Source organism: Filicampus tigris, chromosome 1 (assembly GCF_054856515.1).
Source record: "Filicampus tigris isolate MCC_2025a chromosome 1, RoL_Ftig_1.0, whole genome shotgun sequence".
NCBI classification, from domain to species: domain Eukaryota; kingdom Metazoa; phylum Chordata; class Actinopteri; order Syngnathiformes; family Syngnathidae; genus Filicampus; species Filicampus tigris.
Window position 1 is genome coordinate 27,895,606 of NC_141217.1, and position 23,703 is coordinate 27,919,308.

At 40.8% G+C, this 23,703-nt stretch overlaps 3 protein-coding genes across 11 annotated transcripts; 1 reads left to right on the forward strand and 2 right to left on the reverse strand.

The window, feature by feature from the left end:
• The first annotated feature begins 887 nt into the window (after positions 1-887).
• On the forward strand, positions 888-15,328 carry dzip1 (DAZ interacting zinc finger protein 1). Of its 4 annotated transcripts, none has more exons than XM_086029749.1 (20): positions 888-1,355; positions 1,519-1,714; positions 1,802-2,395; positions 3,467-3,551; positions 3,665-3,780; positions 3,875-3,914; positions 4,024-4,133; positions 4,208-4,324; positions 4,401-4,463; positions 4,541-4,669; positions 5,832-5,880; positions 5,952-6,002; positions 6,179-6,238; positions 7,838-8,001; positions 9,491-9,689; positions 9,878-10,052; positions 10,621-11,024; positions 11,437-11,558; positions 11,633-11,810; positions 13,822-15,328. In XM_086029749.1, exons 3-20 carry the CDS (start codon positions 1,931-1,933, stop codon positions 13,908-13,910), a joined length of 2,616 nt encoding a protein of 871 aa, XP_085885875.1. In that variant the 5' UTR covers positions 888-1,355; positions 1,519-1,714; positions 1,802-1,930; the 3' UTR covers positions 13,911-15,328. The 4 variants fall into 4 exon arrangements, with proteins under 4 accessions (XP_085885875.1, XP_085885852.1, XP_085885870.1 ...); XM_086029726.1 differs by having other exon boundaries at positions 1,519-1,651; XM_086029735.1 differs by having other exon boundaries at positions 890-1,042; positions 1,519-1,651.
• Positions 13,760-19,770, reverse strand: LOC147153441 (claudin-10-like). Of its 5 annotated transcripts, none has more exons than XM_086029818.1 (5): positions 17,584-19,770; positions 16,020-16,157; positions 15,828-15,930; positions 15,631-15,738; positions 13,760-15,540 (listed from the first exon to the last, which is right to left on the reverse strand). In XM_086029818.1, exons 1-5 carry the CDS (start codon positions 17,957-17,959, stop codon positions 15,354-15,356), a joined length of 912 nt encoding a protein of 303 aa, XP_085885944.1. In that variant the 5' UTR covers positions 17,960-19,770; the 3' UTR covers positions 13,760-15,353. The 5 variants fall into 5 exon arrangements, with proteins under 5 accessions (XP_085885944.1, XP_085885937.1, XP_085885928.1 ...); XM_086029811.1 differs by having other exon boundaries at positions 15,828-15,933; XM_086029802.1 differs by having other exon boundaries at positions 15,828-15,909; positions 15,996-16,157.
• cldn10e (claudin 10e) lies at positions 19,058-23,703 on the reverse strand. Of its 2 annotated transcripts, none has more exons than XM_086029770.1 (5): positions 23,204-23,703; positions 22,982-23,122; positions 21,633-21,714; positions 21,439-21,552; positions 19,058-20,172 (listed from the first exon to the last, which is right to left on the reverse strand). In XM_086029770.1, exons 1-5 carry the CDS (start codon positions 23,433-23,435, stop codon positions 19,797-19,799), a joined length of 945 nt encoding a protein of 314 aa, XP_085885896.1. In that variant the 5' UTR covers positions 23,436-23,703; the 3' UTR covers positions 19,058-19,796. The 2 variants fall into 2 exon arrangements, with proteins under 2 accessions (XP_085885896.1, XP_085885886.1); XM_086029760.1 differs by having other exon boundaries at positions 22,961-23,122; positions 23,204-23,699.

Below are 23,703 nucleotides of genomic sequence, written 5' to 3' on the forward strand. Positions count from 1 at the left end.
ACCTGTAGCAAAATCAACCTCAAGTACCTAATGACTAGAATATAAGTAATATTAAAAAAATGAAAAAAAAATTTAAAGAAGAAAAGAAAAATCTGCTTTAACTAACGTTCAGTTTGGACACGTGGTTCAATGTAAAAAGGGATAGTTGACGAGAAGAAAATGAACGTCATAAGAAGAAATACACGAGTCGTATCAGAGACTGGGGAAAGCATACCAGAACTATTCTATTACTTTGAAGCTAACGGAAATGTTGGGATATTTTTACATTATCCCTCAAATTATCCGGGGGAAAAAAACGTCGCAGAAGAGGCCATTTTGTGTGTCCCAATCGCAAACATTAGCAAAAACAATGAAAAAACAACCACTGGACTCATATCTGAGACTGGAAGAAAAGAAAAAAAGAGGGGGGGAGAATTTGTCATCATATAATTTTATTTTGAAGGTACCGGAAGTGTGAGGAATAATTTCATATTATCCCCAAAATCATCCAGGGAAAAAACCGTTGCAAAAAACGGCGAATTGCAAATTGCGTCCCCATCGCAAGTATGGACGCTTTTTGAAAATGTTCACTCTTTTAAAGGACTTCAATTTTAAAGTAAAAAAAAAAACATGAACTCCACCGACCCAACTCCTGCATCTCTGTTGAACATTTCCCAACAACACGCGCGCGCACACGCGTGCACACGCACACGCAGTAAGTTGGGGGGAAAAAGTGAGAATACACACACACACACACACATATATATATATATATATATATATATATATATATATATATATATATATATATATATATATATATATATATATATATATATATATATATATATATATATATATACATACATATATTTGATTTACTCTGAAGATACCGGATGTTAGTCCGTCAGTCACCCCGAAATTCTTTGGGTCAACGCAGGGCGAAAACTTTCCCAAAGTCTTTAAAATATTTATTGACGTCAATTACCACGACTTAAGTTTATTTTCCTTTTAAGAATGGCTCAGCGGTGAATATTTACCAAGCCCCTTCATGGTCGCTGCGGTAAAAGGCTTTTTTCTTTTTTTTTCTTTTTTACGGGATTCTTATTTTATCCGTGGAAGCTAACAAAACCTCCGTTAGAAAAAAAGGATTCCCGTAGGAACTTTGTGGAGGGGACAAAACAACACGCTATGTGCTTCATGGTACCTTACAACATTACTGGCGCTCCTCGGACAAGTTTAAACAAGCATGCTATTGTTCATCTTGAAGTTAAGCGAGCCCCAAATCCATCATAGAATGTATTGTTCGTGGGATTAGCGGACCTAGCCGAACAAACCCGACGACCATTTTCAATAACTGTCCTCGCACACTGCAGGTAAGGGTTAGGGTAAGCTAGCTGTTGCTAACGTGAAATGGTGGAATTTATATCTTTGCGAAGCATTAATTCTATACCCACAGGACGTAGTTCTAACGCTGCTAGTGCTGGGGAAACATTGAGCTGATTGCCTGCAGTGTTTTGATAACATTTCGCTCCCTAGGGAAGCTCGTTTCTGTTTCCACGGCAACGCGGCTTCGGCGTTTGTCCTCGTGTGTACGAGAAGGCGGAACCACAGAGAATAAACGGCTCCTCGATTCGTGATCTCTACGGGATTCCTTCATGATTCGGAGATGGTAAGGAGAACTCGGCTGAAGCAGGTAGATTAGATTTTCCCAGAACATGCTGCTGTCGAAAATGTAGGTTACTTGATGTTGTGTGATGAGAATTGTTTCAGTTTGCATGTCTAGCCAGATGTAAATGTCGTGGTTTATTGTCTGTTTCAGCCATTTCAGGACGGAGTCTACTACCCCTACGGAAGTGACACCCAGGGGAATCATTCATCAGCAGGGATCCCATCCCTGTTGAATTCCCCACTCAGCCAGCACTCTGTAAAGGTCCACTCTGCACTAGGCATGGCTCCGTCCAGTGCGCCACCCACCATTCTGCCTTTCAGGTTCCGCCAGCGGGGGGAGAGCGTAGACTGGCGGCGAATCCACGCTGTAGATATTGATCTGGTGATTAGCCAGCTAGATGTGGATGTCCTACAGGAGCACATAAGCACCGTGACCTTCTGCAGCTTGGATGGGGAGCGGTGTCAGCGCTGTCAGAGCCCTGTGGACCGAGCTCTCATCAAGATCCTCCAGTTGGCCCAGCTCACAGTCGAATGGCTCCTCCACTGTCAGGAATGTCTCACGCTCAATCTGCAAGCAGCAGAGGAGAGGCTGGCGAGCGCCAACATGCAGCAGGAGCAGCTACTGGCTCAGTTGAAGAAACAGGAGGAGAGCATGATGACGATGACGGCCGAGCTCAAGAACAGGAGGAAGATCATACGTAAACAGCAAACCCTATTCGCCCCACAAATCACCAACAGTCAAAAGGTACTGCTAAAATACTAAATTCTCTTTAAAGCCTTGTTTTAACAGTGTTTTGTCTTATTTGAGGCACACAGACAACTATCTTCATAATTCCTAAGGCCCTATCTCAGTTTATGTCTCAGAGACAGAATTCCCCAGGAATTAGAATATAGCTGACACCATTTTTGTGATTCTCTTTGAATTGTAAAACTTCCATCGACTGTGTTGTTTAGGAATGGTTAACGGAAGCTTTGTTTTTGGCCAGGAAGAGGTATGTTTACAGCTGGCCAGCAGATGGTGGGTTCAGTTGAGTTTTTAATCCACTTACAAAGGGGTGCCAAGTGGTATTGAACCTGGCAGGAAACACTCACAATCAATGACTGCACGTTATCTGTCCCCTGACATTTCTGTGTAGCGTATTTTGTATTGTAACAAATATATTAATACATAATCTATAGCAGAGTGGATCCATTTTCCATCAGGATATTGATATAACAATTTAAAAATGTTCCCCTTTCTTATGTACTTTGGCTGCCCCTGACTGGGCCAAGCAGTTGCCAAGTTGACAGATAGTGTGTGTCAAGACAGCATGTGGTTGCTAGGTGTGCACAAGCAGCTCACCAACAGTCGCTGATGAATAATTAATAGAACAGTGTTTCCCAACCTGTATTGAGACAGGTTACCCATTCTTTATTAGAAAATAATCTCACTCACAGTACACGACCAAACAAAAATGTCACAAAGTATGAATACTGAACAAAATGATGCTAATTGACTTACTCAATGTGAAATACCCGGTATGCACTTGTTTAATTGAACACAAAGCTGATACTAGCAGAAAGCCATCACCTATTCTGTTGTATGAATGGCAACAGATGAATACAAAGTTTAAATGTACCTTCTGCCATCTAATGAAAGAGAACTCAATCAATCGACCTGTCACTTTGTCGCTAGTACAGATTGATGAGCAAAGATGTATTTGCCTTCCATAATTTTCAGACAAATGAAGTGAACTCGGGTAATATTGATGCCCCAGCCTTCAATGTATTTAAGTTCTATTTTACTTTATTAACACACCTGCTTTTGTTGTTTTAGTGTACATTTTGTAGAAAGAAGTTCCTCACCGCTTCATTTCTCCAGAGTCACATGCAGCGGCGCCACCCTGATGAGAATGATATGCGTAAGTCACATCTAAATCATATGAATGCATTTTTGCATGTGAATCAGTGAATCCTGATGGTTGCTGTGAGTCATTACTGTTTTTTTTGTTTCTTTGGTTTTTTTTTCTTACAGCGTTACAATCAAACAGTGAGGAGAAATCTCAGCTCCAAGCCCTGAAATCGGAGGTGAACAATCTGAAGGAGGAGATTGTTCAACAGCAACAAACATTGGAGGCAAAAACAGCTGAGGTAAGAGTGCCCAAAATATTGCAGTGCGCTTTATCTAAAAAATCATTTCAGGACTACGTGGTGGCAAACTTTCCACAATTCTTCTTCTCCACAGAATCAAAAGCTGCAGCGACACATAGAAGAGAGTGAGCTACGTGAGTCAGCTAGCAATATGGCAATTTAGTATGGTGATGATTGTATTTTGTGATGAATGTATTTGCATCCTGCATTTTAAAAATATATAATTATATGACTTATTTTCAGAGATGCGCGAGAGCGAGAAGAAATCTCAGATTGAAAGCCTCAAACTGGAGATTACAAATTTGAAGGATCTTATTCAACACCAACACATCATACAAGCAAGATCAGCAGAGGCGAGAAAAAAACATTTCATACATCTTTTTCTCCCCATTCAGCCACTTTTTCATTTCAATTTTTGCAATTCCAGGACGAAAAGCAGCAGTTCAAGGACAAAGACCTGCTAAAGGAACTTGATCATTTTAAAGCAGTAGAGGTGGTGCAGATACAAGCCATTCAAAAGCTGGAACATCAACAGAAGCAGCAGGTAAGAGAAAATCTGCATGAGAAAAATGTTCATTTTCACCAAAAAAGCAGTATTTAAAAAAAATATCCTCTTCCAGGACAAAAAATGGGAGTCCAGGCTGGGGAAAATCACGACTCTTCATGAGGCAGAAAAGAACGATGTACCTACATCTTTGTTTTAATTTATTTAATCCCACAATAGTTTCAACCAGCCCAGAGAGACACATTCTCCTTTCAGTTGCAGAAAGAGTTGAGCAGATTGCAGTCGACCATGTTGGAGCACCAGGAGCACAGCAAGAGGCAGCTGCAGGAGATGCGAAGGAAACTGCAAGAGAAGGAGCAAACTATCCAGGATCAGAGGGAGAAGGTCAGTACTGTTTGGCATTAATCAATGTCCACTGTGAGTGTGCGCTAAGGCGGAAGCACAGCCCTTGTTCAGGATATCCTGTATTTGCTGCATGAGCTGAGTGATATGATGACGATACTGTACACTGGATAGGGAGCTTAATCCACAGGAAGCTGATACTTTTCTTGGAATAGTTCCATTCCAAAAAAATATGCATACGCAATTACGCACTACACCGAACACATTAGGTGCACAAAAATGGTGCGATCCAATACAAATTTTGCCTTCACAATTACTGTTTAGTAATGCCTAAAATTGCTGCAGTGGCCACGTTTCTTCATAGAATTGAGCCCAAAATGAATCGTTCATTTGATTTAAAGTGCTTTTAAATAAGTATGTTAGCCAGAAATGACAGAATAAAATGGCCAAAGACTCTACGATGCTGGGATGAAAGACTTTTTTGAGGGGGGAAATATTTGCTATTTTCCGTATATTACTAAATTTTGAACAAAATTTGCATGCCCCAAATTATTCACCATCTTAATACAGGCCTATATGCTGTTGTAAATTTAGAGTTGATTACAAGGCTCGGAGTTCACAGGATCCTTTAGAATGTTGCACTTTTCGACACACACGCATGCCCACACACACAATTGTAATGTTCAAAATATATCCAAACAAGTGTTTCTCCACTTTCCTGTGTCATTTGCAACCATAAGATAACCCTTCAACTACCGTAATAAAAAATCACTTCATGCTCTTGTATTTTTGGATCTGTACGTGTACCTAATAATGTTGGTAATCGGGGTAGTAATAGATTAAACCAGATTGAAAATGACAAATCATGTGTTCGTGCCATATACACTCCTGATCACAATATTGGTGGAGCTACTCATTACTGAGTCTGTTTTGGAGACTTTAATTTCTGTTTTAGGGTTTTTTTGGAGCTATGATCTTAAACTTTTGATCAGCTGATGAACAGCCTATTTCAGTTAATTTTTTCTTTTCAATAAATTGCATGCTCAAAACATTTGGTCTCTTGTTCCCATTTCTTCTTTTTGCATTTTGAAACTCTACTTAGAACCTTTTTAATATACAACAGTGCGAAATGCTAATTCTTGCAATTTTTTAACTGGTTTTAAGATTTTGATCATATTATGTTTTTATTCTGTTCATCTTGCAGATACAGAATACATCTTCAAACCCACCCACTAGAGTTCTTAAAGTACCAGGTAAACATACTCCTTTGGACTATTTCCTCAGGAGGAAGCCACTGGTGTGATCATCATTCTCTGTTTTCCAGTGTTAGTAAATGCACCAGCTCCGGAGCCTAAACCAAAGAAAGTTGTACTTGGTGAGTTCTGAACCTGAATTGTGAAGTAAACATGAACTCCCAGAGTGTCTGAGCATGAGCTTTGTTGCATGATGGATTATTGATGGAATACACCCACCCGGCTCCTGTCTCTCTTCTCTTATAATCCCTATTTTATATCCGTGATTTACAATGACCCTGATGTGCTGCTCTATTAGAGGAGCTCCTCTCTGTTCCTCAGCTGGATCCAATACAAGAGCTGTCAGAAGATGAGGAAGGTAAAATAGAACATGAAAATGTTGCAGAGTTGGCCGACTGCATGTTGCTTGCATGGATCATCATCAGCATCAGTCAGCATTCTACATATAACAGAATTTTAATAACCGGCGATTTTAATGTACACGTTGATGATATCTCGGACTCACTGTCCAGCGAATTTTTAAACCTTTTAAACAGTATGGATTTTAAACAGCATGTCTCACGCTGTCATTCCCCTCAGCGTGAATGAGCCCCCCTTGGGTACCCTTTCCTCATATGGTTTCTCTGTGCCTTGTCATGTCTTTTTTAACACAGTTTATCAGGTTGTGTGCTTTGTGTGTGTGTGGGTGTGGGTGGGTGTGTATTGCGAGTGCTGATGTACTGGCGGATATATGTCTTTGGGTTTGTTGGGAGGGAAGGCGTGAGCGGGTCTTCCTTTTATGTTGTGTTTTGGACATTTTTATTGGACAGCACTTTGAGTTGCATTTTTTGTATGAAAAGTGCTATATAAATCAATTTGATTTGAATTTGATTTGATAAGTCTGTTGAGCAGCCGTTTTCTCAGCTTTGTTGTGACTGAGAGCATTGTTTGTTTTGTTCATGTATCATATTTATTTTGTTTTCCCCGAACACCCTGAGACCTTACAAGTTGTAGTGGCGATGTCCAACTTAAACAAACAAGTAGAGTCAGACCTGCCAACTGTCACGGATTGTCCGTATTTTGTTAGGGAAATCACTGAACGCTAACTTATTACGTCCATAACACTGATTGTTATGGATATTTTCCTAAACCCTCAGTCACATAATTGCTCAAACAGGTTGAAAAGGAGCAAAATTAGTTCATAGATAATTGCGATGTGGGTCCAGTGATGTAGTGCTCATAAATGCGCAGTGGAAGCTAGCAGACGAGTCCGACGTTAGCCAAAAGCTAACGATTTAATGCTAACCCACGGACTTGTATATGAATGGACTAACAATGCCGCCTACTTGCTGTGGGGAGAAGTGAACCCACTGGCGACCATCTTATGTTGCCACTCGCTATGCCCGCCTAATTTGAATACATTAAATTCTCTGCGGTGTTTTCTCGTTATTTTCTCTATGGCAAACACACCTCCATGTATGGCATACGGTTGTACCAGTAAGTCTGGGATTCCGCGATAATGTTCTTGACCGGATTTGAATTTATTTATTGAAAATATGGAAATTCAGATAATTTATCCAAATTGTTTTGGAAATGAATTTGTATAGTGGTTTGACGCGCTTCATCACCTTTGTGAATTTTCAAGTCCTTGGCGTTTGTTGCTTATATGCATTTACTTCATTTATCACCATTACTGCTCCTCCTAATGTAACATAGCATTCCACACTATGCCCAAATATGTTACAGTATATCCATCCAAAACAAACAACTTGGAGAACTAATGGTAAAAAAAAACTGTATACTGTGTATGTATACTTCTGTATACTTACACACCTGTGAACTAATGAGCACTTCCTACTTAAATAGGCATGTGAGCAGATAAAAGGGAACATCTAACGGTCACCTTGGTGACCTACATGCAAGTGCATGAAATTAACCTTACAACTGTTAATAAATGTGCAATTCAATCTTTTTGCAGACTTGACCACCATCCCTGAAAAGAGGCCAGTGGAGAAAAAGCCTGAACCTCTTCCAGAAAAAAAACTCAAGGTGTCGGTCAGAAGGAACCCCAACAAGACTGAAATCAAGCGACATCTCGAGCAGCTTGTAATGACAAAGCTGGAGAGCCTGGGAGTGAAGCCGGTAAGCTACTGCCCACTTAGCACAACTGTGTACAACCTATTTGTAGCCTCAATTGCTGATTGATGGTTGGACTTTCTTGAGCTGTACTGAACACACCGTAAATGCTACGAAAAAAAGAAAAACAAATATTACGATTCTTGAACTTAAAAAATAACAGGCTCTGCTAGAGAGAGCAAACGATGAAAGATTAGACATTGGAATTGGCATGACATTTTTCACTTCTTAGACAACTATAAAGTCTATAAATGATTTACCAGCTTGACCATGCAATGAACATGGATTTATATAAGCATCCTTTAACTACCTATCAAACATCAACATCCATTTCAACTGACAAACTATAAAAGCACACCACATCAACGTTTGTGCTGTCTTACACACCAAATTACAAACTTTAAGGGGAAGTCAACCCCAAAAAACTTCTTTGTAATATGTTCTAGGCGCCTTCACTAGTTGAAATCTGCCATTCTGATTAATATTGCGTTTGTGGAATATGAGTTAAGAAGTAAAATCCACTCGTTTTAAGCCATCTCAGGGGGTGGCCATTTTGTCACTTGCTGTCGACTGGAAATGACATCAGAGTTGCTCACACTCAGGTAACGACCAATCACGTATCGCCTGTTTTCTGAAGCTGAGCCATGATTGGTCGTTACCTGAACCCTGAGCAACTTTGATGTTATTTGCAGTCGACAGCAAGTGGCAAAATGGCCGCCCCCTGAGATGGCTAAAAACGCTCAATTCATATTCCTCAAATGCATTATTAATCAGAATGCCATGTTTCGACTATTAGGGCTGCACAGGAGAAGATATTCTTGAAAAGAACATTTTGGGGTTGACTTCCTGCTTAACGAGTTTTGTTAAAGATAAAGGTGATGTAACAAAGTAGTAAACATGCCCATGTAACACAGTAGTAAATGAATCCTTTTTGGAATGTGTTGCAGGCATCAAATTAAAAAAGAGTGAATATTTGCAACTACAACAGCAAAAAAAGGTTTATCACTTTGAACATTAGCTTGTCAATGTCGTGTATTCAGTTAAATATACCGGCAGGTTGAAAAGGATTTGCAAATCATTGTATTTTGTTTTTATTTGGGTTTTACACAACGTCCCAACTTCAATGGAATTGGGGTTTGTAATTGCATCTCTTACTATTAACATGATTGTTATTACCAAACATTTACAGGCATCTACTCTTCGAATTGTATGTGTGTCTCTTGAAAATCTTAAAATTGTGGATGTGATATATTTAAAAGTTGTCTTACCAGGAGCTAATCCTAGAACTAAGGTTCTTTATGGATACAGGCCCTGATCTTGATGCAGTTGAAAATGAAAAACTTCTCACCTGGCCTACACTATGTATTCACAGTTGTTCAAGTCAGATACCATTTGAACGCTAAATAATTGTTTTACCTTTTTGGGTGAGGTAATAATAAAACACATGAAAGTGCCAAAATAGCTTTTGTTGATTTTCATCCCTTCATTTTCTCAGGATCAGAGAAAACTGAAGACCAAGGAGCTCAGGTCCATTCTTGCTAATCTACACACAAAGCAACAGAGCCTTGCAAAGAAGTTTCCTGACTATTGGCACCATCGTGTGGACATAACTAACACTTTGGAGCATAAGCTTGGCTTGAAGAGGAAGGACAGCAATCTCCAGTCTCCAGACAAATCCAGACACTCTGTTCAGGGTATGATAAAGTCATTGTCTTAGTAAATGACATCATCTGCTTTAATTCAGATATATTATTAGCAGTCACCCTATTAGTCAGTCTCTGAAAGATTGTTTCTGCCACACAGACAAATTCAAGTTTTAAGTTAGTGTCAGTGGCTAAGCTGCTTTTAGGGCGGACGTCATCTGCGTTCCTCTTCTGCGTAGTGTTGCAGACGCGCCCTCGATCCAGCAGTCTACCTTCCAGAGCATCGCAGGGCATCTCTGAAGCTGTAGCCAGACAAGCCAAGACCCCCCAACCTGCACCAAGAGTCAAGACCACCATCCAACCAAAGACGTCTACACCCAGCCACAAAGCTGCTCAGAAAGAACACATTCCCAAGTAAATCACTAGAGCTGGGGGCTGGACCGGTCGGACCCATTTTTGGGGCGGAGGGGTGGGGGGGTGACACATTTTTAAAAATGGCTGGACTAAGCATGGCCGGAAGTGGATTTTAGTCCGGCCCACTAATCGGCCCTCATGCGTGTGACGTGCTCGCGAGGCGGCCAAATTTCATCTCAGCCTACTCGGTGAAAGGCTTCTTTTTTGGCTTCTTTCAAAACAACTTGTGTCCGGGAGTGGGGGGTGCGGGGGACGGAACCCGGCGGGGGCCGACAATGTTTATGAATATGACCAGGGGGTCGCTGCCGGAAGGGTACCCAGGTCAAGGGTGGAGGGTCGCGGCCAGATGGGCAAAAAAGGGTCAAGTGCCCAGCTCTGTAAATCACAGTTGTTTGGAAACAAAAAAAAGAATGAAAAGCTCCAAATTATCTTAATTGTGTAATAAATTAGTAACCATTATCTTAATGTGTTTTAATTCAAGTATGCACGCTTGTTTGCTTAAAGTTTTAAAGTAAAAGGCAAAGGTTGACGTGTGTGTTAAATTTAAGAGACTTTTCTTCTGCCTTAGGACACCACCTTTCAGTTCTTTCGTGGATTCAGAAGACGAGGATACAGACATGGAGGACACTGAGCCTCCTCAACACCAATGGGGCAAATCTTCACAAGCCAGAATAAATAAGGAGAAAACAGTTCAAATTGGTGCAAGAAAGTCCAATTTGATCCAGGCGAGGCCAGCTCCAGCTGGGCTCTCATCCTCCAAAAGTCAGCTCGCTGGTGGCGTGACCAAGACAGCGGTCATGAAATTAGAGAATGATGATGAAGATGATGATGATGATGACGATGATGATGACGATGATGATGAGGAGGAGGATGAGTTGTCAGATGTCAGTGAGCTGCAGGAGATTGACACCAGGCAGCTCAAGAGTTTCAAAGACCAGAATGGCAACGTAGAAAAGGCAAACTTTGGTAAAGGTAAGCTGGCCAACCATTACTCTCTTTTTTTTTTTTTTTTAAACCCAAATCCACTGAAGTTGAGACATTGTATAAAATGTAAATAAAAATAGAATACATTGATTTGAAAACCTATATTCAATTGAATACTCAACAAAGACAAGTTATTTAATGCTCAAACTGACACATTGTTGTTTTTTAGCAAATATTCTCTCATTTTACAATACAATACAATGCAATTTTATTTGTATAGCGCATTTCATAACAGCTAGGGATGTAACAAAGAACTTTACAATACAAAAAAAAACTTTAATTTTATTACTACTACTATAATAAACAACTGAGTAATAACAAAAATATGTGGTTTATCCAGAAATGGTTACTGTTACATCGATGTCATTTGTGGCTATTTTTCTTTTCTTTTCTTTTTTAGAAAACAAAGTCATTGACCTGGCACGGAAAATTGAGAGCCAGTTTGCAAATAAAGCTTCAAAGAAACCAATAGGGGGCGTGAGCATATTGCCAGAGACCAATGATGAGGTTCAGGAATTCTTGGTGAGACCGAGAGTGAACAGCAGTCTTGTATGTTTTGACATTTGCAGAGAGTTAATCTTGGAAAATGTGAACAGTCCTCAGATCTGGAGGAAAGCAGCGAAGACACCAATTACTCTTTTGAGGACCGACAAGGAAAGTCGAAACCACGTCACAACTCTGGAACAACAATGAGGAGCCAGGACTCAGTTAGCACAAGTGTGTGGGACTCCTCCACGGGGAAAGACACTTCCATAGGAAAGGCTCCCAGATCAGGTCAGTGCCCTCCTTGCCCGTGCACCTAAGTGGCTTCCTATCCCTTTATAAGGCAACTTAGAGTGACCATATTAGCAGAGGTGGGCATTCTGTCCCAGGGACGGAACGGTCCATCCGGACGAACGCCCATTTTGTGGACGGACGGAGGACAAGAAGTCTTTTAAAAAGGACGGACTAAGCAAGGACGGAAGTGGGTTTTCATCCGTTCCTCTATTCGTCCCTAACCGGGTCAAGTACCGACTGAACGTGTTGTGTTGGGTTCTTTTCAAAAGCGAGACCACTGCATGTTGTCTTCTATGGAAGACACGCCTTCATTAATTGCCTTCACAACGCTTTTCATGTGCGCCCCAGTAGTCACACTGCACATGCATTTTGTGTCCTCTAGTGGTTCAACACATGTAATACCATGGATAATGCCACAGGAGTCAGGACGCCATTTCGGCACAGACCGACAGAAACACCCCCCAGCCTGTCTTGTGTGTGTGTAATCCGGGGTAGCAATTTTGTTTTGTTCACTGTTAACATTGAGTACCTTATCCCTTTGCATGCGAAGTATGTCCTTGTGTGCGACATCTTTAGACCGTAAAAATCTCTACCGGCGTATACATTTAAACCACGTTATTTTGCAATAATTGTTTCATAAAAACTGAAGACGTCTTGCGTTAAAATGCAAACGTTTTGCAATAAAGCACAATTCTATTGCGTTATTACTCAATCTTCAATATTCTCTTGCTTTCCCCTGGCTTGCATCATCATCTTCATCACATCACGACGGTCTTGTGCTGCAGCTATATGCTATCTTGTTTAAACAATTCAATCCACTCACGATACTCCCAGTGTGGGTGCGCGGGAGAGATGCTAACGGCAGAGGTTTGTTTAAAGCTTGATTTCATGTCTTAGTACAATCACTTACAAGATTGTAAGTAAATTAGCTGGCTAATTTACTCTTCAAATCCGCTTACCTTATAGGCACCTATTTCTGGGGTAACGGTTTGACGAACCGCTTGCCACCACACGTTGTATGTGAGTAGCGAGACCAAGTGAGCGAGTCAATAGTTGTAATGTAACTGCTTTATTTAACAACGGTCATTGTTTATATGTCAATTGCAGCAGACGTGAGGGAGGTCATTCAGTCTGAACGGATGGGTGGAGCCGCCCGGTCCAGGGAGCGCTTCCATTGGTCAGCCCTTCGGGTTGTTGATTGGCTCGCTGGTTCCGCCCCCCAGCAGTTTCGATACTGCTTCGTGTGTTCACAACAAATCCCTTGAGGGCGTTTCTGGTGGCACGATTCAATTGAAGTCAATGTAGTTAGCGCGGGGCGGCATGCATGATGCGTTTGGAGCGGTGGGACGTGGAGCAAAGCACAGAAAATCTGCCCATTCTGCTAAACAAATTTGCTTTTTTCCCCTCTTCACCTCGCGGCAGCCAATCAGAAACGGGTAGTACTAGGTCACACACGTATTACGAGACTTAAAATCAGTGCTTAATGTTATACACGGTTTTCTACGAAATCCCTCAACAAGAGGTAAAAAGGGGGGGGAAAAGTGGAAAGTAAGAGACAAGTTATAGGTTTTGTAAAACATTTGCCTGACTGTTAGGAAAAGGAGGAGGGAGACCGAGAGCTGCCCTTCAAATTGACATTATGCCCACCGTGTCCATGTGCATGTACTTCATTCAGTAACGTTATCAGTCAGTGTAACGACATAGAGCTTGGAATGATTCGACATAGAATGACTGAACTCACACGGAAGTACATCAACATGAATGAACGTTTTGCAAGCTCTCAAGAAGTGGTTTTTTTTTCTTATGTCCCCTGGGGGGCTCCATACTGGACTGGATTAATGGCATTCCTGTTTGTTTTAATGGAGAGAATTGATTTCATGTCTGTACAATCCCTTACAAGCTTGGTAACGGAACAAATTCAACTTGTAAGCCAAGGTACCACTGTCTTATGCTTTTAGATCTTTATTATGAATATGAAAAATATGTGTTGCTGTCTTGTGCCTGTTAGGTTTGACTGAAGCTGGAACAGGGAGCACCTTGAAGAGCAGTCTGTGTTACCTCAGCGACATCTGTGACTCAGAGGATTTTAACAATTAGCACAGATTACACTCCTGCTCATCAGATAGTGAGAAAGCTTCTGGTAAATTGCAGAAGGAGCCGCAAACAACAAACACGCCACCTTTTGTTGTCTACAACTGCATCCACATCACCGGGCAAACAAAACATAGAACCTCAAGTCCATATTTGGAAAACAAACTCAACAAAACAATACATGTTAGCATAGCTCAGCATTTTCAATATTACCTCATCCTTGTGCCAACTGTTTTGCACACCTTTACAAATGCTTTTTCATATATTCATACGTCTGGTACACATTCAGTGCTGAACAAAATTATAAGACCATGTGTCGTAAAATCAAGAAAATAAACCTTTTAGAAATCTTTCAAAAACATTTTTGCAATGAAAACTATTATTTGTTTGACTGTTTTGAACAGGAATTAGTAATTTTGTGACATTCAACCACCAACACTATATATTTCTATGTACAAGTACGACCGCAAATGTTAATCTGACTTCATCGACAAGTAATAGTGCTTTTCTGTTGTTGTATAAAACAGTTTAAACTCTCAAAATTCATGGATAATTCTTGCATGAATAATAATTAATCATGCGAGTTACACGGCTTCTGCATACAGTACTTACATATAAACCATTACAAAAAAATATATATTTAGGGCAGCTACCATATAAACCTCACATTGGCCATCCAGTGGTGGTGTAATAAATTTGTTTAGCACTTTGTGTAACATCACATGTTTATAATTCTTTGTTAAAATTAAGCCTTTATGTATTTTTCTATAGAGAAGTATTTTTACAAGCAATAACATGTATTGGTTAATTGAGGAATACATGTCTGTTAAGAACCATAAACTCTTACAAAAACATTTTGCTGTTGTTTTTCATGCAACTTTCATTAGTGGTGAAAAGGCAGAACGTGTTCGGATTCTATCACCGTTTGTTCCTCTTGTCTATGCTACGCAATGCAGCATCATGTTTAGTATATATGGTCATTAACAGTACACAGACCAAAATGAAAGATAGTCAACTAGAAATTGGAAGGAATATTTCGGCAATTTTGGCTACGTATTCAAGCCAAAGGCATACATCAACTTGTTCCCACACAGAGTAAAATCTTCAGGAGCAGATATTAGCGGCCTCTCAAGGTCATGCCAAAACAACAAGGGAGCTAAAACCCTCATTAATTTTAGCCAATTAGTCTGGAGAAGGTAATTAATTTCCAGATAATGCACAAAAACAATGGGCTAATTATAAATCATTCATCAATAATATGGCGCGCTACAATAAAGAGGCGACACTTTCATTTCATGGTAGAAGTCAACTTTTTTTAAAAGCTTTTTTTAAACACGGTGACTGAACTGACATTTAGCTAGTCATTTCCTGTGTTCATCAGGAAGAATGGCCAATACCTCTGTGGTCTTTTCTCAATTCAAGTCCACTTTATAATAAGTCCACTTTTGCTCAGACAAAGTCATCCCTGCTGAATGTGCCAATCGTCCTTGTTGCTGCTCTGCTCGGTCGACTCTTCCTACCCTCATAAAACAGCGGTGGCCCCAGAGTGACCCTGGATGAGTTGGGTGGAAGCATGTATGTCTTTCGGGTACGGGCGGTGGCGTAAGTGGCTGGTCTCCGTGGTCGACTTGAGGAACTGTACAGAAACAGAATTGACAAATGATTGCATCGCCAAAAGTACTTTTTTCAAATTGGAAATTTTGGTAAAATTGTGTTCATTTTATACCTCGATGGAAGACCTTCTTTTCCAGAGAAGTAAGTCAGCACAGTCCCACCAGAGAGCAAGAGGATGGAGCCCCCCCAACCAATGAAAACTGCAGCTCCAAGCTCAAATCTGAATATTGACATGAATACATTATGGTTGATCTTTTCTTCCCCGTACAAATTTGTTTGTCTTTCTCGTCAGACATACTTTGTACTCACTTTTGGGCCCTGAAATTTGGGTCGAGGAATTCTGTGATGACTCTGTTGGCCCACCAGGAGTAAGTGATCATACCACAGAAGCCTAGCACAAAGATATCGCATTCTTCTGAAATCAAGTGTACCAGTTGTCAGTTGTCTTTTTTACAGTTGGCCAAAAGTCAAATTTACCTGAGGCAAGATAGGTGATTCCACCTGCAAAGGTCACTCTGGCATTTGCAACCTCTGATCCGCCTATTTTAGTGCACTTCATGCCAATGAGAGTGAGAACGCCACCGAAGAAGCCAGTGATGACTGCGCAGACCGCCAGTGCTCTACAGGCATGCAGGAACGCTACAAGGAAGGAAACGTGATACACAGGATGACTAGGGATGGGTTTCGTTAAGATTGTAACGTTACTTGTACAGCTACCCTTAACGATACTGCTTATCGATCCAGTGCTTTAACGGTATTTTATTTTTAATGGTACTTTTGTTGTTTATAAAAACACCAAAACAAATATATTAAAGTTTACACAGCTTTTGTAAAAACAATAATGTACTTGTATTGCAACTACGACATGAATTAAAATAAATGTCCAAAAACAATCACTTAAAGAAATATTATGGTTTGAACTACACTTTTATACTGTTAAACATGATATAAAAAATATTTCTTGAAAAAGAAAACTGGTGTATAGCAAAAAGGTTGGAACATGCAGTTGGTCTGTAAAAAGCACTTTGGTGAGGTGCGATGCACATTTTCTGTTTGTTGAGCTTGCTTGTGTTCCCCCTGACATTTCAATGATTTCAATAATTGATTGCACTTGTGGCAACGTGCACTGAGCACTAGAGATGAGCGGATCGATACCAAAATATAGATATTCCGATCCAGAGTGCTGGAACCTCAAGATATGGTATCAGTATTTACAATTAGTCCATATATAAATATATATACATATATATATATATATATATATATATATATATATATATATATATATATATATATATATATACAAAAAAAACAACAAACAAACTTTCCTGATATGTTATCAAAGTGTGGTACCCCAGTAATAATAATGTAACATAAATACTTTACTGTACTACTTTGTTACGCAAAATAAACATGTCATAAAATCGATTTTTCTTTTCGAGACGTAGCTATGGTTAAGTAAGTTCACAAATTGTCGACTCACGGTTTTTTATCTTGATCCAATTCAGATTTTAACTTGGCAACAAATAAATATGGTATTTATGAATAAAATTAACAAAACACATTTTTACAATTTTTTAATCAGAGATTTAAGAAAACTTTTCTAGATCCATTTTTTGCTCTGATTCCGAATCTGTTCTCGTTTTTCTCGAGCACATCAAGTTTCCATAGTAATAATCATAATCTAGTAACTATATAATATGTAACATAGTATTACATTTAGTAATATTCATGAATTAAGGGTTTGGTTCAGCAACAGGTAGAATTCTTTCCTGAAACATCACAGCTATAAATTACAAAGCATGGTAAAATCCATACTGCGCAAGCTTTTATAGGTCAAACTTAAAAATCGGATGCGTGCGGTGCCAGAGAAAGTAAAGAATTGTTTTAAATCAGTGTCAAAAATACTTTTAGGTACACACAAAGCCACCTCTGATTCAAATTTGCTGTTGACCAATGTAACGTGGCAAGTAAGTAAGCTTTGTTGGAATTCAAATTGGGAGACTAACATTTGCCTACGCGGTCCTTAACAGGCATACAGTATGATGTACTGTCAGTATCGTACCAGGCAGGGCCAGCATGGAGGGGTAGTCTTTGCAGTCGGACACCCCGGTGGTGTCTGAGATGCAGTCCCTCCACAGGTTGGAGTAGTAGTTGGAAGTGGTCAGCACAATGCTGCCCACCTCAGAGAAGGTCCAGTACTCTGTGGGAAGAGTGGAGCACACCAGGATCCAGCCGCAAAGGCAGGACACAAAGCAGCCAATTTCTGTGTACATCACCACTGTCCTGTACTTCATGGTGAGCGTCAACACGTAAAAAGAAGGCAAAAATGGAAGTTTCTCTCTGTAGCTGCCCTCCCTTCTATGGCACCGCTGAGCTCGAGCTCTGACTGCAGTTTGTTTTGCCTTTTGTCTTTTCGGACCATTTTGCCCAGTCAGCATCCTTCACTTTCCCAGAGCTCAGGTCCTCAGGAGGACTACTTAAGTCATCTTTTGTTTGCCTGCATGTGAGACTTGTAAGACAAACTGGACTAACCGGTGCGAGGAGGCTGCTCTCACGGTTGGTAAATTAAACACGCATGCACCTCTGATCTGCGCATCTGTTCTCAAGCACTTACAGTACCTTTTTCACGGGTGAGCTGTATCCTATCCCAGCTGACTTTGGACTTTGGAAATGAGGTACTTGACATTTGACAGTCATAATATTGACGAATTCTGATAATTGAGTCCTATGTATCAGTTTGGTTAGGCTGTTTCACTACAAGAGAGAGAAAAGGGCAAAATATTTGAAATGGCTCTCAGTTCAATCCAGTGGGATTCTACAGTACAACCACAATCATAAACACGTAAACTCAAAATTGCCTTTAGCTAAAATGGAACGGTCTCCCTCCCTTATCTGTGACCCTGCATTGGAAAGCAAATCAGGACAGAAAACACTTGGATGTATGTCTAAAAGCCTTCATGGATGCTGCAGGTTCTGTTTGAATGTGATGTTTTGTTGGATGGGCTGTACGGACACACTTACAGTGTGTGTCTGGCGGTGCTAGCTACGCTAGAGTTGTCGTACTGAAGATCACTCTTGTTCTTGAGACAAGTCCCAAGTGATGGTCTCAAGTAAGTGTGAGATGGGATTGTATTTTTCGTCTAGTTGGTCTCCAACTCAAGGAACTCTGGATTTCTTCTAAAGACCAGTCAAAGTGCACAGCTGCATGGACAGCCATACTTCACTAATGCACTGTAAGATTTGTATGTAGAAATGGTGGATGCGTTGCATACAAGCAGGAGTCAAGTATTGTGAAATAGACCTGTAAATACTTTGATGCCATCCATGATCCTGCTCATACTGACAGTTCATGTTTATTCCAGACCACAAACCATGATAGATTCCTACTTCTCACGATTCGCAGCTGAAGGCGGCTCCTAAGCACCAGTTTTAGTGTTATAGAGACTACATGTATATCGTGCAGGCTCAGTCTCTGAAATACAACCGTAAATTAGTTTTGTGGTGGGGAAAAGAATACAATGCTCCCAGAAACCTGGTGGATTTTCATATCCTAAATATCAGCGCCGGGCATCGCCTAACCGCCACCGAGTTGCCATCTGCATATTCAAACGACCCACGTGGTCCAAGTCCGTCCCTCGTCGGCGACAGCCAACTGGCGTCGAGAACGTAACCTTCACGTCACAAGCAGGCGCCGCACGAGCAGACACGCCGCCAAACAAAGAAAAACTATCAAACAAAACAACACACACACAGCGTGGTGATCGGTGAAATAAAAACAATATGGGGCACATATTATTGTGTCTGTGGGACCACAAGGTACATATCACAGTTTTGTTTTTTATTTTTACCTTATTCAGCTACGTGTGAGGAGTGCGGCACCTGCGTGCGACGTGGTACAGGTTAAGTCCATTCTCGACGTCGTTTGACTGACTCGGAACGACTGGGACCACGTGGGTCGTTTAAATATGCAGACGGTGGCTGTTAGGCGATACCCAGCTCTGCTAAATATCGCTTTATTTATTTTGCTTAAATTCTATGAACGTCTCCAAACGTTATCATACAAGCTTTAAATTGGTCTTGTCTCAGTCTTTCTCTTGACTGGGACTCAACTTGTCATGTCCTGGTCTTAACGGGTCTTAAGTTCAATACTGCTCGGTACCTTTGATCCACTAAAGGTGAGAAACAAGTAGTAAACAGCTTTTGCCCCTACTCTTTTCAGTCCAAAGAACAGCAGCACACTGGTCTTCTGGAGTTATTCGTACAAGTCCGTGTCACTCAGATGTAAGAGTTCTTTAGGAAAGATGCTGCCTGACTCCTCGAGCTGCCAGACAATGATGACACACGACTGCTGTTGATGCTACGCGACCCTGACATTGTTGATGTGCTGTATCTCGACAAGAGGCCAGACTCTGAAGTTGACACTGACCCGACAGAAGTGTTTGTTCGCTTTGTGTTCGACCCGCGCTCTGATTCGGCTGAGCCTCCAGATGTCGATCCTGAGGAGACGGCGGACAAGTTGGAACGCTCTGATGATAGGTCGGATACAGAGGTCGCTTTGATCTTGGAGGTAATTCCAGACACCGAGGACAGCTCTGTGGTGGACTTGGTTTTGGGTTCTTTTTCCACATCTGGTAGTTGTCGGATAATCACCCTGCATGGAAAGAGAGGCACAGTATAAAATGTATATTTTTTTATCTCTCTGTCTCCCCCTATCTATCAGTCTGTCTGTCTGTCTGTCTGTCTATCATCCATCTGTAGCGGCCCTGGGACGGAACGGTCCGTCCGTCCAAGACCCATTTTGTGGTCGGTCGGATGGAGGTTGAGAACTCTTTTTAAAAGGACAGAGAAAGCAAGGACACAGGTAGGTTTTTGTCCGTCCCTCTAATCGTCCCTAACCGGGTCAGGTCCCGGTTGACATGTTGTGTTGGGTTCTTTTAAAAAGTAAGAGTGCCTGTTAAGCTTGCACAACACTGGAGTGCCCTTTTTCATGTGCCTTCCCTTGTTCTCACAGGCATAGTCTGCCCTCTAGTGGACGCCCACTTCACTGACATGAAAATAAAACACTGAAAGGTATGACCTGGAAGTGGAAAACGTTCGTTCTCCTCCCAAAAGAACATTGCCTTATTTTACAATAATTATTTTTATAAGGCAGGGGACATATCAAGAATATTTAAGTTTGCGTCATAAATTAGACAATTGGGTTTTGTTGCACTTTTTCTAATTGTCTAATTCTGATAATTATTTTTATTGCAAAATAACACAATAAAAATTGAAAATGTGCAACAAAACCCAATAGTATAATTTATGACGCAATCTTAAATATTCTTGATATGTCCCCTGGCTTGTTCCGGTCCGCATCATAATCAACATCATCATCATCTTTATCATCACATCATGACAGTGAGTTCTGTCAGCTAAAAAGCTGTCTTAGTTAAACAGTTAAACAGACGCTTTTTTTTTGGGTGGCGGCGGAGGTGGGGGAGCAACGGAATGTAAGGACCGAAGTGCTTTAAAAGGATGAGGATGGATGGGTCAGAGGAAGCTAATTTTTATGAATAAGGACGGAGGGACGAGGACGGAAGGGTACCCAGGTCGCGGATGGATAACGGAAGACGGACCCCGCATAAAATAAAAGGTAAAGTGCCTAGCTCTGTAGATCTATTTCTATTATACAGAAGCAGTTAAATTTGAATTTAAAAATTAGACGAATGCGATTATAAAACAGAATGGTTTAAATGTGACTATAATTAATTGATCACAATTAATGCACTATTTTGACACCCCTAATTACTACATACCTACTGGATCTCTATATTAGCTATATTTGTCTGTCTGAGTCTCCTTTTTATGCAAAATTTTATGACACCCCAAAATAAGCGTAAATGTGCTTGTGATGTGTTGTAAATTCTCGACTCACGTGTGCTCTTGTCCGCATAGTGGCCTGCACACCGACCACAGATAGAAGACACCACCGGCCATTTGAAAGGCGGAGCCGACCCAGCCAAGGAATAGTGGGGTGCCAAGGTCAAACCTAAAGTCGATTAGGGATGGGATCAATGGAAAGTCAGTTTTGGCTCCTTTCTATTGTTCACCATTGAATACTTTACTTACTTAAGACCATCAAAGTTTGGGTTGAAAAAGTCTACTGAGACGTATTGTGCATAAACCGCATATCCACTTGTGGACAGTAAACCTGTACACAGACAACAGAAATATTTCATCAGTAGGGTACAGTATATACTGTGTTACTCACTGTCCGACATTCGCAATCTTATACAATTTCCAACACAACATTTTGTTTTACAGCGTCAATCTGTCTTTGGTATTTTACATCCTATTAAATTATCCCGTTCAAGGAAAAGGGGAAAATGTAACACGCTCAGCGCAGTACAGCAGTGCATTTATACAACACTGCACTCAGAGGTACTGTAAGGGTGATCAAGCGATGACAATTCTAAGGGCCCGTTTTTCGGAGCCGAAAAAAAAAAAAAATTAATTTATGGCATTGACATGGAGATGCTGAAAGTGAGATTCTTTCATTAAATAATGAATTAATATCTGACACAGTTCAAAAACATTAATGGCTTCCAAACGCATTAGTACGTGATAGAATGGAAAACATCACATGGTTCATTTGTAGTACAGTACAAACTGTATTTCCGCTTAGGTTACCAAATATGGTTTATTCCCCTATAAAGTTCTATACTCAAATATTTTATTCCAGTCCTGTTCATAAAACTGTATATTGGTTAGAAAAGGAAGAGGAAATTACTCATTTATACTGACGCATCAGCTACATGAGCACACCTGCACAATTGAAGAATGTAACATCTTCACAAAGTTCTTATAATGCATAAAATGACTGTGTTAAGGACTAGAAAGTGATCATATTTCTCAGTTTGACAGAGTGGTATTCATTTTAAAACATACAGTATATTATGCATATTACTGTGGTTTTGCAGCGGTGTAGCATCACATTACTGCTAAATGATGCTACTATTATAGTGCTGCTTTGGTCAAGTGAGGTCAATTTTATCTGTATAGCCCTTAATCACAAAAAAGTCTCAAAAAATGAGAAACCTTGAGAAGGGGCCGCAGATGTGTGAACCGCCCTTCCGGGATGATCAGGCAGCAATGGATGCCGAGTGGGCAACACACTTTGGCTATTTCATACACTGTACGATGCATGAATGTCACAATATTAGACCGAGCTCTCACTTTTGCACCACTACATATTAATAAAATGAGACTATACCACAATATAATAATAAAAGATTTCTTAAATTAATTGAATATTGAATGAAAGTTCTAAAAAGTCAAACCTTAGAGCTCTATGATTGGATCACATTAGCCATGCAGATGTACATAAGTTTGTAGCCAGTCACTACTACATTAGCCATTACTCTAATCACATTAATAGTATTAAAATGAGACTATACCACTGATTATGTGGAACCAACCGCCAGTGTAGATCTTCTTGTATTTCGACTGGTCTTTCCCCCCTACGAAGGTGCACTCCATGCCCAACAAGCTGAGCACAAAGCCCAGCATGCCCAGGGACAGAGCGGCCATCAGCAGACCTCGCACAATCTGAATGTAGCCTGGAGTCACACACCGAGGCGCAAAATTTAGCCATTGGGTTCAGGTTGAGTTTGAGGTTTCTCAGACAGCGAGGTACCCACCCTCCACGGACCAGAGCACGGGGAAGTCGTAGCAGTTACTAACAGCTGTTGAATCTGTAAAGCAAGATCTCCACAGACTGGACCAGTACCAGGCCACCTTCAAGATGGAGGAGCCTCCCATGCCGCCGACAGAGCTGATCTTCCAGCCCTCCATGGCCATGGTGCAAGCCACGAAGATCCAACCCAGTACTGTCATCAAAAAGCCCCAGATCTGAACCACTCGAATCTTCATCCCTGGGCTTCACCGAGAGCAGCTTCCTTCAGGTGTTCGTAAGAGGTTGCTGTGCTTTATCCTTGGTGATTTTTTTCTTGCGCTCTCTCTTTTTTTTTTTTTCAAAAGTTGAATGTTGAGCTTTCATCCAAGTACCAACACCTGTTCATCTTAGGAAAGAAAAAGCCGAGTGGGCCGCAGGTACAAGGCAGGGCAATGTTGTTGTTGTTTCTGCAAGTTTTAACATGCGGGTGGGAGAGAAGGGTCCCTCGAGTTCCCATTGCTACTA

What these genes read in the sequence shown, in the direction of transcription:
- dzip1 (XM_086029726.1), top strand. An exon ending in TCCAGGATCAGAGGGAGAAG is followed by an intron (nt 4,670 to 5,831) that starts GTCAGTACTGTT and finishes TTCATCTTGCAG; the next exon opens with ATACAGAATACATCTTCAAA. An exon ending in AGAGCCTGGGAGTGAAGCCG is followed by an intron (nt 8,002 to 9,490) that starts GTAAGCTACTGC and finishes TCATTTTCTCAG; the next exon opens with GATCAGAGAAAACTGAAGAC.
- cldn10e (XM_086029760.1), bottom strand. Translation starts at nt 23,435, where the DNA reads ATGAAGATTCGAGTGGTTCAGATCTGGGGCTTTTTGATGACAGTACTG. An exon ending in CGTGCTCTGGTCCGTGGAGG is followed by an intron (nt 23,123 to 23,203) that starts GTGGGTACCTCG and finishes GTGTGACTCCAG; the next exon opens with GCTACATTCAGATTGTGCGA. An exon ending in CTATGCGGACAAGAGCACAC is followed by an intron (nt 20,173 to 21,438) that starts GTGAGTCGAGAA and finishes CTTTCCATGCAG; the next exon opens with GGTGATTATCCGACAACTAC.
- LOC147153441 (XM_086029784.1), bottom strand. Translation starts at nt 17,959, where the DNA reads ATGCTGACTGGGCAAAATGGTCCGAAAAGACAAAAGGCAAAACAAACT. An exon ending in CCAAATTTCAGGGCCCAAAA is followed by an intron (nt 15,739 to 15,827) that starts GTGAGTACAAAG and finishes GTCAATATTCAG; the next exon opens with ATTTGAGCTTGGAGCTGCAG. An exon ending in AAAGAAGGTCTTCCATCGAG is followed by an intron (nt 15,541 to 15,630) that starts GTATAAAATGAA and finishes GTTTCTGTACAG; the next exon opens with TTCCTCAAGTCGACCACGGA.